Consider the following 14,482-nt stretch of genomic DNA (forward strand, 5'->3'; position numbering starts at 1 on the left):
TTGCAATGAGCGCAAATTTACAATGCTGAATGTGGAGGTCAATGAGAAATGTACTGGAACAGTCAAATCTAGAGCTCATCAAGGCACGAATGAAAGTTCCCACAAAAGAGACGAGGCAAGACTGAAGACAGATGAAGTTGCAGAAATAGAAATAAAGCAGTCTTAGTGATAGCACAGATAAGACAAGATTGTTCAACAGGACTCCATACTTTGATACAAATACTATTGCCAAGAGAATTTTATTGTCATTACTTCTAGATGAACCCATGGAAGACATCAGTAATCACAGAATACATGCAAAGTGGCACAATAAACTGGAGCTCTCACGTATTTCTTTAGATGTAACTACATAATTTCTTCTCATCATAAATTCATGATTTCAGCTGTGCTGTGGGCTGGAGATATCCTCTCTTTTGACCACCCTACAGCCTAACCCAAGCCTTTCCCAAATAAGATGAGTAGGTTAGATCACAAGGTCAGCAAGGTTATAGAATCCCCTACAGTGCGGAAACAGGCCATTTGGCCCAAAAGGTCCGCAACAATTCTCTGAAGAGCATCCCACCCAGGCACACCCCCCCCCCCCCCCCCACCCTATCATTGCAACTCCCTTGGCTAATCAACCTAAAATACACATCCCCAGGCACTATGGGCTATTTAACATGCCCAATTTATCTAATCTGCATTTTTTTTGGGAGCGTGGGAGGAAACGGGAGCAGCTGGAGGGAACCCATGCAGACATGGGAAGAACGTGCAAACTCGCACGGACAGCCACCCGAGGGTGGAACTGACCCCGGTTTCCTGATGTTGTGAAGCCGCAGTGCTAACCACTGAGCAACCCCTTAGAGGAAGTTAAGGAAAGTGCTGAAGTGATGAAATGGCAGTTAGGAACAGGTTCCCTACTTAGCTCTTGCTCAGGAACACAGCAAGCATAGGTGGTGATGGGAGGTAGTGCTGCAGAGATTTTAAAAAAGTAGCCAAATCTCTGCACGCTAATACTGAAGTGCTAATTGTTGTTTCCTTTCTGTTAGGGTGCCCCACTACTTACCTGCCCCACAAAATTAAGTTTTCTCCAATGATGAGACTGAGAATGTACTGAATCAGATCTGGGGCAGCACAGTGGTTCAATGGTTAGCACTGCTATCTCACAGCACCAGGGACCTGGGCTCCATCCCACCCTCCGGCGACTGTGTGTGGAGTTTGTACATTCCCCCCCGTGTCCGCGTGGGTTTCTTCCAGCCGTTCCAATTTCCTCCCACAGTCCAAAGATGAGCAGGGTAGGTGGATCAGCCATGCTAAAATGCCCAGAGTGTTCAGGAATATGTAGGTTAGGTGGGTTATAGGGGATGGGTCTGGGTGGGATGCACTGAGGATCAGTATGGACTTGTTGGGCTGAAGGGCCTGTTTCCACATTGCAAGGATTTTATATAGAAATTTTACATCCACCAGAAGCAAAAGCCAAAACAGTAAGTGACTCATATACAAGACTTTAAACCAATTTGTAAAGCTGAATGATAATGAAAACTCAATGATCCCAGGCGTGAAATCCACCAATGTGCACTAGATAATGCGTTATTGCAAAATCTGAAAATTTGCTTACACCACTCTGATATTACTGCTATGCTTCTCATTCACACACCATCACCTCTACATCCTCCATAGACCTATCCTTAGGCCTTTCTTTTGTCATATCCAAATGCTGTCAGTCAGCAACATACTAACAGACAGGCCCCTCAAACTTGTTCTACCATTCTAAATAGTTATGGCTGACCCAATTACTTGGGTTCAATTCCAGCCTTGGAAACTGCGTGGAGTTTGCATATTCTCCCCATGTCTACATGGGTTTCCACTGGATGCTCCAGTTTCCTCCCACAGTGCAAAGATATGCAGGTTAGGTGGATTAGCCATGGTCAACGTGGGACTGCTGGGACAGGGTAGGGGTGGGATGCTCTTCAGAACATCAGTACAGACTTGATAGGCCAAATGGCCTCTTTCCACCCTGTAGGAATTCAATGATTCTAATACTGGCCAACTGAACAGCATGCTGGGAAGGGAACCAAGTTTGAAAGCCAGGAAGCTTTCTGAATTCACTGTCAAATTGGATCAGGCTGGACAGATATGAAAGCCATGTACCTTGATTAACTGTGTTGAATAGGGGTTGATGAGACCATGTTACAAGATTTTGAATGGAATATTAAATCGGAGCTTCAGTTGAACTGTTTGAGAGAGCCCGACTCATAGGGCCAGAAATTCAATATCCAACACTGTCTTTCGTAACACCTTTTCCGGGGACAGAAATTCACTTACTCCATAAATGAATTACATGAGATAATGGGAACTGCAGATGCTGGAGATTCCAAGATAATAAAATGTGAGGCTGGATGAACACAGCAGGCCAAGCAGCATCTCAGGAGCACAAAAGCTGACGTTTCGGGCCTAGACCCTTCATCAGAGAGGGGGATGGGGAGAGGGAACTGGAATAAATAGGGAGAGAGGGGGAGGCGGACCGAAGATGGAGAGTAAAGAAGATAGGTGGAGAGAGTATAGGTGGGGAGGTAGGGAGGGGATAGGTCAGTCCAGGGAAAGCGGACAGGTCAAGGAGGTGGGATGAGGTTAGTAGGTAGCTGGGGGTGCGGCTTGGGGTGGGAGGAAGGGATGGGTGAGAGGAAGAACCGGTTAGGGAGGCAGAGACAGGTTGGAGATAATGGGAACTGCAGATGCTGGAGATTCCAAGATAATAAAATGTGAGGCTGGATGAACACAGCAGGCCAAGCAGCATCTCAGGAGCACAAAAGCTGACGTTTCGGGCCTAGACCCTTCATCAGAGAGGGGGATGGGGGGAGGGAACTGGAATAAATAGGGAGAGAGGGGGAGGCGGACCGAAGATGGAGAGTAATTACATGAATTGTGTTGTGATATCATTTATTGGGAATGTCCTTACTTGTCAAGAATCCATCTGCCTCTGCCTTAAAATTATTTAACATCCCAGCTTCCAGTTTCATAAAGGCTGAAAATTCCAATGACTTCAAACTATTGCAACTACATGAAAGAAATGGGCATGTCAGTTATCATGCCAATATAGTAAGTGGTAGTAAACCACTGTACTTGGGGATGATCTGTATTTAAAGGGGCCATTCAATTCAAAGGGGCCTAACACTCTGGAGACAACATCAGCCCAAGAAGCAGGAATTCTGTAAATGAGAGCAGCCTGAATCTCAGCTTGAGCACCTGTAATCAGGATGGTATAAACTTCTTTACCATCTTGAATTTCCAAAGCGGATTTTGAACCAGTGTGAGAAAGTCATTTAAAAAAGTATGGTTACTCAGGAAATTAGAGGGAAACACTGATTTCATAGACTTGAGCAGGTATACCTTGTGCTTCAATGGTAATAAACCATATCTAATGGTAAACCACATCTCATTATTAGTGTAAAATGATTCCCAATAAGTATGAAGTAAATCAGACACATGAAAGTGATACTTACATCATACTGCTACATCGCTTCTCATTCATACACCATCACCTCTGCATCCTCTACAGGTCTATTCTTGGCTCTTTCCTACATCATATCTAAATGTTGTTGTTCAGTGACATATAAACATACAAATAATAAGTGGGTCAACTGGTCCCTCAAGCCTGTTCCAACATGTCAAATGATCATGGCTGACTTAATTACTTCACATTCCCATCTACCCTTGATATCATTTATTGGGGATGTCCTTGCTTGTCTAATATCCATCTACCTCTGCCTTAAAATTATTTAAAATCCCAGCATCCAGTTTCATAAAGGATGAAAATTCCAGTGACTCCAAACCTCAGTTAAAAAAAAATTCTTAAATGGGTAATCCTTTATTTTTGAACAGTGACTTCAAGTGCAGATACCTCCATGAGAGGAAACTTATTACTTTGGATCCTGTCAAGAACTTTCAAGAGCTTATGTATTTCCATCAAATTGACTCACTTTTCTAATTCCAGTGAATACAAGCCTAGGCTATACAACCTTTCCTTACGTGACAATCCTCTCGTTCCAGGCATTATTCCGTAAAATTATTTCTGAACTGCCTCTAACACAGTACACAGTACTCCAAGTGTGCTTATACCACCACCTTGTACAGCTGAAGGAAAACACCCCTACTTCTGCATGCAATTCCCTTTACAATAAGCATTAACATTCTATTAATTTTCCTGAATGCTGTATCTGCAGGCTAATCGTTTTGCATTTCATACACTAGGACAGCCAGATCCCTTGAACAGAAATGCAAAATGATTAGTCTGCAGATTACAGCATTTAGATAATATGCTTCCTTTTTATTCTACCTACTAAAAAGGCAATTTCCTATTTTCCCACATTATACTCCATTTGCCTGAATTTTGCCCACTTATTTAACATATATCTCTTTGCAGCCTTCTTTGTCCTTTTCACAAATTACTTTCCTACTCACCTTAGTTTAATCGGTAAATTTAGCGATTACACTTTCAGTGCCTTCATCCAAGTCATTTATGCACATTGCAAGATGTTAAGGCCCTAAAACTAATCCGTTGCACATCACTTGTTAAATCTTGCCAACTGGAAAATGACTCATTTATGCCTATTCTCTATTTCCGGTTAGCTAGCCAATATTCTATCCATCACAAAACGTTCCCATTTACAGGTCAAACTACCAACAGTCATCTCTCCCTATGAGAGAACAGTGGTACAGTCTGGTAGGATTATGGTGACATTACCTTTATTTTTCACAACAATGTACCTCTTCATAACTGCCTGCTTTCACCTCAGTAATACTGCCCCTGCCATATTACAGAAATCCTCATCCATGCTACATTTACTTTCTGACTTAACTAACCTAATACCAGGCAGGCTGTCTCTCCAAATTTGAACCTCCATAAACTCCAATTCATCCAAAGCTGTGCTATTCATACCAAGTCCAGTGCTCAGTGAACTGTACAAGCTCCGGTACAGCATGCTTGAATTTAAACTCTTATTATAGCGTCTCCTAGGTACTGCTGTAGCCTATCACTGTAACCTCTTCTTAGCTTGTATACCCCTGATTTCTTTCATCTCACCACTGGCAGCTATGCCTTCAACTTTGGAATCTTCTCCCTATGTCTTTATCAGTGCTTCTTTATGAAACACCTTGAAACTTAATGTTTTGATTAAGCTTTTCACCATCTGGTGTTATAAATTTTCAAGGATGGCACAATGTCAAATTTTGTCTGATAATACTTCTAAAAAGCACCCTGGGCAACTTTATTAAATTGAAGATGCCAAGTTATTGTAACAAAAAAAGCAGAGTTTGACTAATAGGTCATTGGCTCCAATAATACTACCACGGGCTCAGTGGATAGCACTGCTGCCTCACAGCGCCAGGGACCGAGGTTCGATTACAGCCTCGGGCGACTGTCCGTGTGGAGTTTGCACATTCTCCCCATGTCTGCGTGGGTTTCCTCTGGGTGCTCCTGTTTCCTCCCACAGTCCAAAGATGTGGGGGTTAGGTGCTGAGGGATGTTTAGGTTGGGGGGGGGGGGGGGGAGTTAGACAAGGGAAGTGTAGGGGTAGGGGGGTGAGACAGGGTGGGATGGTCTTCGGAGTGGCAGTGCACACTTGTTAGGCCGAATGGCCTGTTACACACTGTAGGAATTCTATGATTCACATGGCTGCACAAAGGATTTGCTTGTATTGTGTAAATGTAGCATTTTCCTAGCTAACACTATTCCACTCAAAACCATACTTAAACAAAAAGAAGTAGAAGCAGTCATTTGGAAGGTACAGCAGCGCTTCAAGAACAGAAAGATCAAAGAGTTTGCAAAATAATAAAAGTCCCATGTTATACATTAGCAACTTAGACAAGGGCATTTCGTTAGGTTTGCAGATGAAACAAAGATAGGTGGAAGGATAGGTAGTGTTGAGGAAATGGAAGGCTGCAGAAGGACTTTGACGGGCTAGAAGACTGGACAAAGAAGCGGCAGATAGAATAAAATGTGGGAAAGTGTGAAGTTTATGTACTTCACAGAATAGAGGCTGACTATTTTCCAAATGGGCAAAGGCTTCAGAGGAAATCTGAACCACAAAGGGACTTGAGAGTCCTTGTTCAGGATTCTCTTAAGGTTAACAAGCAGGCTCAGTTGGCAGCTAGGCAGGCAATACAACGTAGGCATTGATTGTGAGGGGAACAGAATACAACAGCAGTGATGTCTGTACGAGACTGATCAGACTGCATTTGGAAAATGTGAGCAGATTCCGGCCCCATGTCTAAAGAAGGATCTGCTGGCCTTGGGAGGAGGTCCAGGGTAGGTTCACAAGAATGATCCTGGGAATGAAAGACTGTTCATGAGGAGTAGTTAAGGACTCTGGGTCTAAGGGTGAGGGGGATCTGATTGAAAATAACAAAATACTGAGAGATCTGGATACAGTGGACATTGAGAAGATGTTTCCAGCAGTAGGAGAGAGGACTCAAGAACACAGCCTCAGAGTGACCCTTTAGAATGGATATGAGGAGGAACTTCTTCATCAGAAGGTGGTGAATCTCACTGCCACAAAAGGCTGCGTTAACAATAGACCATGTCATGTGAACATGAGCATAAGTTTAACAGTTCATCTTCTTCTCGCTATCTTTTAGCATTATGGAAGTAATGTTGAAAACGTAATGCATATTAATAAATATTGTGGAGACCATAAAGTCTTTCTTTCACAGACTGCAGACAAATCAATCCAATCTATTAATCTTTTAAGAAAAGATTCTCATTTTCCTCCCCCTACAGTGGCATAGCAACGTAAAACTCCATACTACCTCTCCAACATATCACTTGTTGTATCACTGATTTTGATCTAGGTAAAATTGGTGAAAGTACTATAACTTTAAAGACACTTAACTGTGGAGCACAGACATTTGAAAGAGGTGATAATGTCAAATATAAATTCAAGATTTTTATTGAACCTGCAGCTATGCTTGCACATAATTTTGAAGCTCCCAAAAATACAAAATTAAACTCCACAACATTGTTGCTTATCTGCACTTATAATTACTTTTATAACTTGCAAGTCCATATGTGTCAGCACTTTCTTAAATAAAAGGTCCTTAAACATTTTTCTTACACCAAACTGTGCAAGATGTGATACACTTTTTGATGAAGCAGTCTTTAGATGTTTCAGTGCTAGGTTTACTATAATGGTGAGACAACATTCTTGGCCATTTCACGAAGCCCAGCTGTCTGTTAGAATGAAGTCAAGATCAGATACATATTCTCAATATGTACTTAAGACCAAAGGCCTTTGAATAACCAACTGTCAATCACGCTCAAAGACACAAAGAAATTTCCTGCACATAGAAAAGCATGAAAATCAAATTTTCACAGCTCATCTAAGCATTGCACAGCTATTATGATTTTAAATATGTGATTAACATCCATGACAAGCTTTGTGTATTTTGATTAATTGATAGATCAGGCTAGCCCGGCCCTATAGTGAATTTGTTTATTTGGAAGCTAGACAAAGCTAAACACAGCTTTCATTTTAATGCTAACACTAACGTTTTACTAGAGTCAAACATAAAAATACTTAAAAGTTCTTTCTTTGGCTCAAATCCTTCATCAAGCTTGAGAAAGCCAACCTAAACAACATTCAACACAAGAACATGGAGCATGACCAATAACAGATTGTGGATTGAACTAATAACTTCCATTGTATTCTTAACTTATTCTGTTAAATATATAAAATTGAGTTTTGTTGAGAATGGGAGAGAGATGATAACCAAATTAGTTTAGACAATGCACAATGTAATATGTTAAAGGAATACAAACAAAAATTAAAAGTGGTAGCACAGAATGGGACAACAATGTGTACATGAAATTACAACATGTACACAGCAAGCAGTTAGGAAGGCAAGTTGAACGTTAGCGTTTACTACAAGAGATAAAACTATAAAAGTGACAAAGTTCTCCTGCAATTGAACAACACCATGGTCAGAACACATCTGGAACACTGTGTACAATTTTGCTGCCCTTACTTGAAAGAATTCAGCATCAGAAACAATTTAGAGACTGTTAATTCAACTCATTCCTGGGTTGGATGTTATGTTGTGAAGGATGAAAGAAGTGTTCACCTTCTGAGGTATAGAAGAATTGAAGATGCAACATGCAAGAGCTTAAAGGGACTTGGCAGGCAGACACTGGGAGATTGTTTCCTCTTGCTGTTCCTCTAGACTGGAACTTGGCAACAGAATGACCTACATGTGCTCTGACATCTTATATTTCTACTTTCCAAACAGGTTGACTGGTTTTAGTGATGTTTGTTTACGATAAGATATTAGCTGGGACACCTCATTTTCCTTGACAGAATCATAGGACTCATTACATCCATCTTAGAAGTCAGATTTTAAAAGGTTAGCCACTCAGCAGCTTGAGCTATGTCCAACGACTCAAAAGAAAGATGAATCTTGTGAATCATACCAAGAAGGACTTAGAGGGCTTTGATCAAGTTAGCATTTTTCCTTTTATTTGTTGGAGGTGAGAGAGTAGCTGCAGTAACACACTGTCAAACAGCTTGTGCAGATCTGTTAAGTTTTTAAAAATGCTGATTGAACATTACTGTTTTGTTCTTTATGAAATGGCTTGTTGAGATTTTTATCAACTTCCTTACAACAAAATTTCCCCGAAATGTTCGATAATATCTCCCCATCATAAGACATCAACTGTTTGTCATTAGCATTTCAGGCAAGTACAACTGTTAAAAAAGCAAGTACAATATGGTTATTCATGATTCACAAACGTGAATTCAAATACTTTCTCCATGTCAGACTGCAAGTCACAAAGTGTTGCACAGAAGTTCCATTTAATGTATATTTCAAAACACTACCTTTCTTCCAGGAATTTCAAATATGAGAATATTTGATAGGTAGGAGTTACCTGATACCATCAAAATCGTTGCCATGTAGTTGTTAGCGACTGATCATTAAGGTTAAACAAAATGAAACCACGAAACAACTCTCTCAAAAAACATAAGAATCAGAAGCAGCAGCTTCAGACTAAATGAGCCTTGACAGGGATCCACCACTTAAGATCACAGCTGACCTTCGATCTACTTTTTCACCAAATTTCCACATCCTGGATTCTGTGTCCCAAAATCTATTCATCTTAGCCTTGAACATATTCAATGGCTGAGGGTCTACAGCCCTCTGGGACAGAAGATTTCAAAGCTTCACAAACTTGAATGAAAGAAATATTCTCATCTCTTGCTGGTCCTTAGAACAAATTGCAGCCATTTATCACCATGGAAAATATGTTCTGCTCAAAACATTTTGCCAAGTGCAAATGGTGTAGAGTCAGTTCACTGAAACACAGTAACTGATTACTTTTCAGTAATCAGAAAAATGAGACTTGGAAATATGAAATGAGCTAATTTAGGTATTATCATCTTCAGTAAATGGATAAAATTTGGTGCAATTGTTAAAGCAAAAAGTTAAAACCAAAACAAAAATTAAGTGATTCTCTTCCAAACAGAAGCTTGTAGCTGTCGAGTAATTTTGGAGATGCAGAAAGGGACTAGACGTTGTCTTTGCAGCTTTCATTTTGTTTTTGACTGGGAGGAAGTTGGAGTGGGAGACGAAAGAAAATTGAGAGAATGATATCACTTACATTCCTTGTTTATAGCTTGAAGTTTATGATGGAACACCTGACAAAGTAAGGCCTTCGCCCATCTTTTCACTGCACAACCTTTCTAAAGGTAGCAAAGATGAATATTTGCTTAACCTTTCCAACTACGATAATGGAAGCAAAGTTAACTATTATCCACAGTACTGTTTGTACTATCTAAACAACATTCACTGTATTTTGGAAATAAAATGCACAATGCAAAGCAACTTTAGAAATAAAATGGTAACATTAAAATGTGCTCAGGTCACTAGTTTAGAATGATGATGCAAATATAAATTTCATTACATCCTAGAATGCATGTAATTTCACCCATCTTTCTGTAAAACTCGGTGCACTCTTGATCTCAATCAACACTCAAGGCTTTAGACTTTGAGAACAATTCTTTGCTTTACTCCATTTCAATACATTTTCAGTTCACTTCGACCCCCTGTGACAAATTTGTTTAGAGACTTTTCTTGGGTCAAAGAACAAGTACCGGAAAATAGGATTAGGCAGGGTTGCCCTGCTTTTCAGACAGCACAGAGAGTAGGGATAGAATGGCCTCCTGCGTGCTATGTTTTTCTACATGTCAGGGGAGGGCAGAGGAGCTGTAGCACAAAAATTCCTTCCTAGCCATGGTCTCTATGGGTCAAATAACACAATCCTCCACATGATCTAATTTTCCTCAATTCCATTCTTCCCTGAGCAATGTTACCTTGTCTTATTCTTTCCACTCATCTTTATCATCCACTTTCTAAACTAGAATATTTTTATTGTACTCATTTTCTTTTCCATCACAAGGCTTACCTTTAACTCCACCATGTTAGCTATGCCAAGATATTCTCAGGCTTTAGCCTACTCTGTCAACTTCTGATATCACACCTCAACTTCAGTTCTTGAGCAAATGCTCTGAACAATCTATTCCTTGAAATAAGAGCTAACATTCCAATAACTTTCCTGATTACCTGCTGCATGTGTGCCAGCTTTCTGTTTCAAACACAAGTCCCCAAGTACTTTTGTGCTGCAGCTTTCTGCAATTGCTCTGTTTAAATATTCTATTTTGTCCTCCCTACCAAAATGAACAACTTCACATTTTCCCAAATTATAGTCTATTTGCTAACTTTTGCCCACTTACATAACCTATCAATTTCTCTTTGTAAATTGTTCAAATCAGTCTCACAACCCACTTTTCCACCTATTTTAGTGTTGTCTGTAAAATTTGGCCACAGTACATTCACTTCCTTCCTTCACGCCTTTAATATACACTGTAAACAGCTGCAATCCCAGCACTCATCTCTGTGGAACCCGCTGTTCACAGGTCACAAACCTGAAAAAGAACTCCTTATCTCCACTCGCTGTTTCCTGCCCATCAGCCAATTCTCTATCCATGTCAATATACTACTTCCAACACTGTGGGCTCTTATTTCATGACTTAATCTTTTGTGGAGATACCTTGTCAAACATCTTCTGGAGGTCCAAGCACAACACATCCACTGGAACCCTTCTATCCACTCTATCTGAGGCTTCTGTGAAAAATTCTAATAAATTACTTAGATAACATAGTGTGGAGCTGGATGAACACAGCAGGCCAAGCAGCGTCTTAGGAGCACAAAAGCTGACGTTTTGGGCCTAGACCCTTCATCAGAAAAGCCTTTTCTGATGAAGGGTCTAGGCCTGAAACGTCAGCTTTTGTGCTCCTAAGATGCTGCTGGGCCTGCTGTGTTCATCCAGCCCCACGCTTTGTTGTCTTGGATTCTCCAGCATCTGCAGTTCCCATTATCTCTAATAAATTACTTAGGCATGATTTCCAGTTCATGAAGCTAAGCTGACTCCTCTTGATTAGATTATGATTTTTCAAATGTTCTGTTATTACTTGCTTAACAATTGACTCCTATGCTTTTCCAACAATAGCTGTTGGGCTAGTTGGCCTATAGTTACCTATTTTTGCCTCTTCTCCTTTTGAATAGGGGTGTCACATTAGTAGTTTTTCAATCGTCTGGTACTTCTGAATCCAAAGACTTTTGGAAAATAGCAACCAATGCATTAACAATCATTATATCTACCTACCTCTTTTAGGATCCTAGGATGCAAACCATCAGGGTCAGTGGACGATCTGCCTTTAGCCCTATTACTTTGTACAATACTACTACGTCAGTGATGTGTACTACTTCTTTAGAGATGTTTCTTAATTCCTCCCCCATATTCTTTAGTATTGATGTAACGTTAGAAATATCTTCCCCTGTAGAAACTGATGTAAAATACTCAGCAGCCAGCGAAGGGACAGGTGTCCAGGAGCAAACTCTTTGCCTTTCCCCAAGCTTAAACGTGATATACAGTGTAATAAGGACGAAGAAAGACAATTAAAAGCAGAGAAGAACAGTATTTCCTCCAGCACACACAGAAGATCCAATGCAAAGGTAAGATACATACCACATTGTCTGAAGGTTGTTTCTGCTATGGCAGCAATGGTTTGTTTACTGAATTCTAATCCTTTATCTTCCCCAACCTCCTGACAAAGACACCCAACTGTGTAGTGAACAGCAGCACGAAGCCTCTGTGGAGAAAAATTATTTTAGAGCCTGATTTAATCTTCTCAAATGTTTTCAAGTCTGGTGCTCAGGGTTACAAAGTTACCAGAAGTTCACAAACAAACAATCATGACACATTCACAATCTAGAAAACAGATATATGGGATGGGGAGGACTGTATTTATACTAATCGGATAATGAACACAGGAACTAGGGTAGGGGATACGGTGCTATGGGTGCCAGCCCATCAGCCGTTCAACTCACTTACGAGTGGTGCTGCAGGTCACTCAAAAACACATTTTGACAGGCCAGGCTAATGAAGGGCTGGAGATTTACATCAAGAAGTGTTTACTGCATCGGGCAAGCTCTTGGACAGCTTGTACCTATCCTGTGGAGTAAAGGAGATCTGCTTGAGTTTAGTACAAGATTTTGCACCGTTCAAGAGGGACTGAATGGTCACCTCCAAGAGCAACATTGTGTATTGTGTCACTCCAGCACTCTCTATTCCAACAATCTTAGGAGTGCTGGGCACTGTGAAAGGAGACTGGCTTTGGCAGCATAGAAGACATACTAACTGTCCTCTGGTGGGTCTGTCCAGTCCTCTGCCAGCCACTCTGCCCAGACCTCCGTGACGTTATTCCCCCAAGATCGTTCAGAGGTTCTCAGTTGGAACTCAGCAGCTTTGTACCCCTCAAGCTGTAACGACTACAGAAGCAACTCAAAAGGAGCACTAGGCTAGGGAAAGGAACACACGTGGTTGATACTAAATGCACATACATGGATGAACAGTAATTGTAAATGTTGACAACTTATTTAATTAATCAGATTTTCTTTGGGATTTTTGTGTTTGTGTTTGGTTTTGCTGCAAAACAAGAGCAAGGCAAGCTGGAAGTGGTTGTAAGGATTGTGAAGCTGATGGCAAACAGGAGATCTAACTGATTTGGTGGGACGGGGACGGCGGAGGGTGTCAGGGCAGGGGGTTGAGGGATAGGGGAAGGGTGTCAGGGCAGGGGGTTGAGGGATGGGGGGAGGGTGTCACTGCGGGGGTGTAGAGGGATGGGGGAGGGTGTCACTGCAAGGGGTGTTGAGGGATGGGGGGAGGGTGTCGGGGCAGGGAGATGAGGAGGGGTTAGGGGGGTAGGTGTTGAGTGGGGAAGGGGGAGTGTTGGGGCAGGGGGTTTTGAGTGGGGAATGGGGGAGAGCGACGGGTTGGGGGGTAAGGAGGGAAGGGGGAGGGTGTCAGGGCAGTGGGGTTAAGGGAGGGTGATTTGAGGGGTGAGGGTGTTGGGGCAGGGGTGAGTTGAGAGGCAAGGATATCGGAGGGGGTGAGGTGAGGGGGCTGGGTGTCGGGGCAGGGGTGGGCAAGGGGCCAGGGTGTCGGGGCAAGGGTGGACACTGGGGGGGGGGGGGGGTGGGTGGGTTTCGGGGCAAGGGGTGGTGGGGGGGGTCGGTGGGTGGGTGTTGGGGAAGGGGTGTTTGGGAAGGGGTGGTGGGGGGGAGGGGGGGTGGTGGGGGGAGGGTGTCGGGGCAGGGGTGAGGTGAGAGGCAAGGGTGTCGGGGGGGGTGAGGGTGCCCGGGCGGGAGTTGAGGTGGGAGGGGTGAGGGTGTCGGGCGGGGTGGTGGGGGGGAGGGCGGGTAATACCTGAGAGAGCGCGGCCCGATCCCCATCCGCCATCCCGTCAGAGTCCGCAACACAGAGAACGGGGAAACTTTCTCTTTATATATTTTGTCTCCCTATAGCTATATGTTTTTTTTCTATAATATTTATCCACGTTATATTTTGTCTCGATGCGTTCCGTTTTATTTTCTCTTTCCCGCCTTCCCGCTCCTACGGGCTCTCCGTGCGGACACAGGCCGTACCGCGTTTCCAAGTCGAAACCGGCGGGAGCCAGCTCAGTGCAGGGACAGAGAGAGCCGAGTGTGTGAGTGTGAATAGGCAGATCAGCCCCAACCCTCTCACATTCCCTATTACCCCATCTATACATTACACAATATACTCACAATTGATGCTCTGCCTTTCCATTGCTTATTTTACACATTATACAAATCTTATGCCAGTCATAGATTCAGAGTCCAATATCCCTAGAAAAAATTTAACAACCTGTTGTGTTTCAGAAATATTTATTCATTTTCTCTCGTCCTATCAGTGCTCTTAGTAACTTCACTGTATGAATTATATATTTCCTCCAATATATATTTTTACTTCACATATGAACAGACAAATTGAGAGCAGGGATACATCAATCAGCTCCTCTAGCCATCTCCATTATTAAATCAGATAATGATTGATCTGAGTACTCCACATTCCCACATACAGCACTAGCCTTTC

At 42.2% G+C, this 14,482-nt stretch overlaps 1 protein-coding gene across 1 annotated transcript in view; it reads right to left on the reverse strand.

Annotated features, from left to right (window-relative positions):
* cenps (centromere protein S) overlaps positions 1 to 14,060 on the reverse strand; it is a 31,104-nt gene extending 17,044 nt beyond the window's left edge. The window contains exons 1-2 of the mRNA XM_048561071.2: positions 13,796 to 14,060; positions 12,056 to 12,179 (exon numbers count right to left, since the gene is read on the reverse strand). Of these exons, the coding sequence (XP_048417028.1) occupies positions 12,056 to 12,179; positions 13,796 to 13,828 (157 nt within the window). The 5' untranslated portion in view covers positions 13,829 to 14,060. The remainder of the gene's footprint in view (positions 1 to 12,055; positions 12,180 to 13,795) is intronic.
* Positions 14,061 to 14,482: the final 422 nt, after the last annotated feature.

This window comes from Stegostoma tigrinum, chromosome 28 (assembly GCF_030684315.1).
Source record: "Stegostoma tigrinum isolate sSteTig4 chromosome 28, sSteTig4.hap1, whole genome shotgun sequence".
Lineage (NCBI taxonomy): Eukaryota > Metazoa > Chordata > Chondrichthyes > Orectolobiformes > Stegostomatidae > Stegostoma > Stegostoma tigrinum.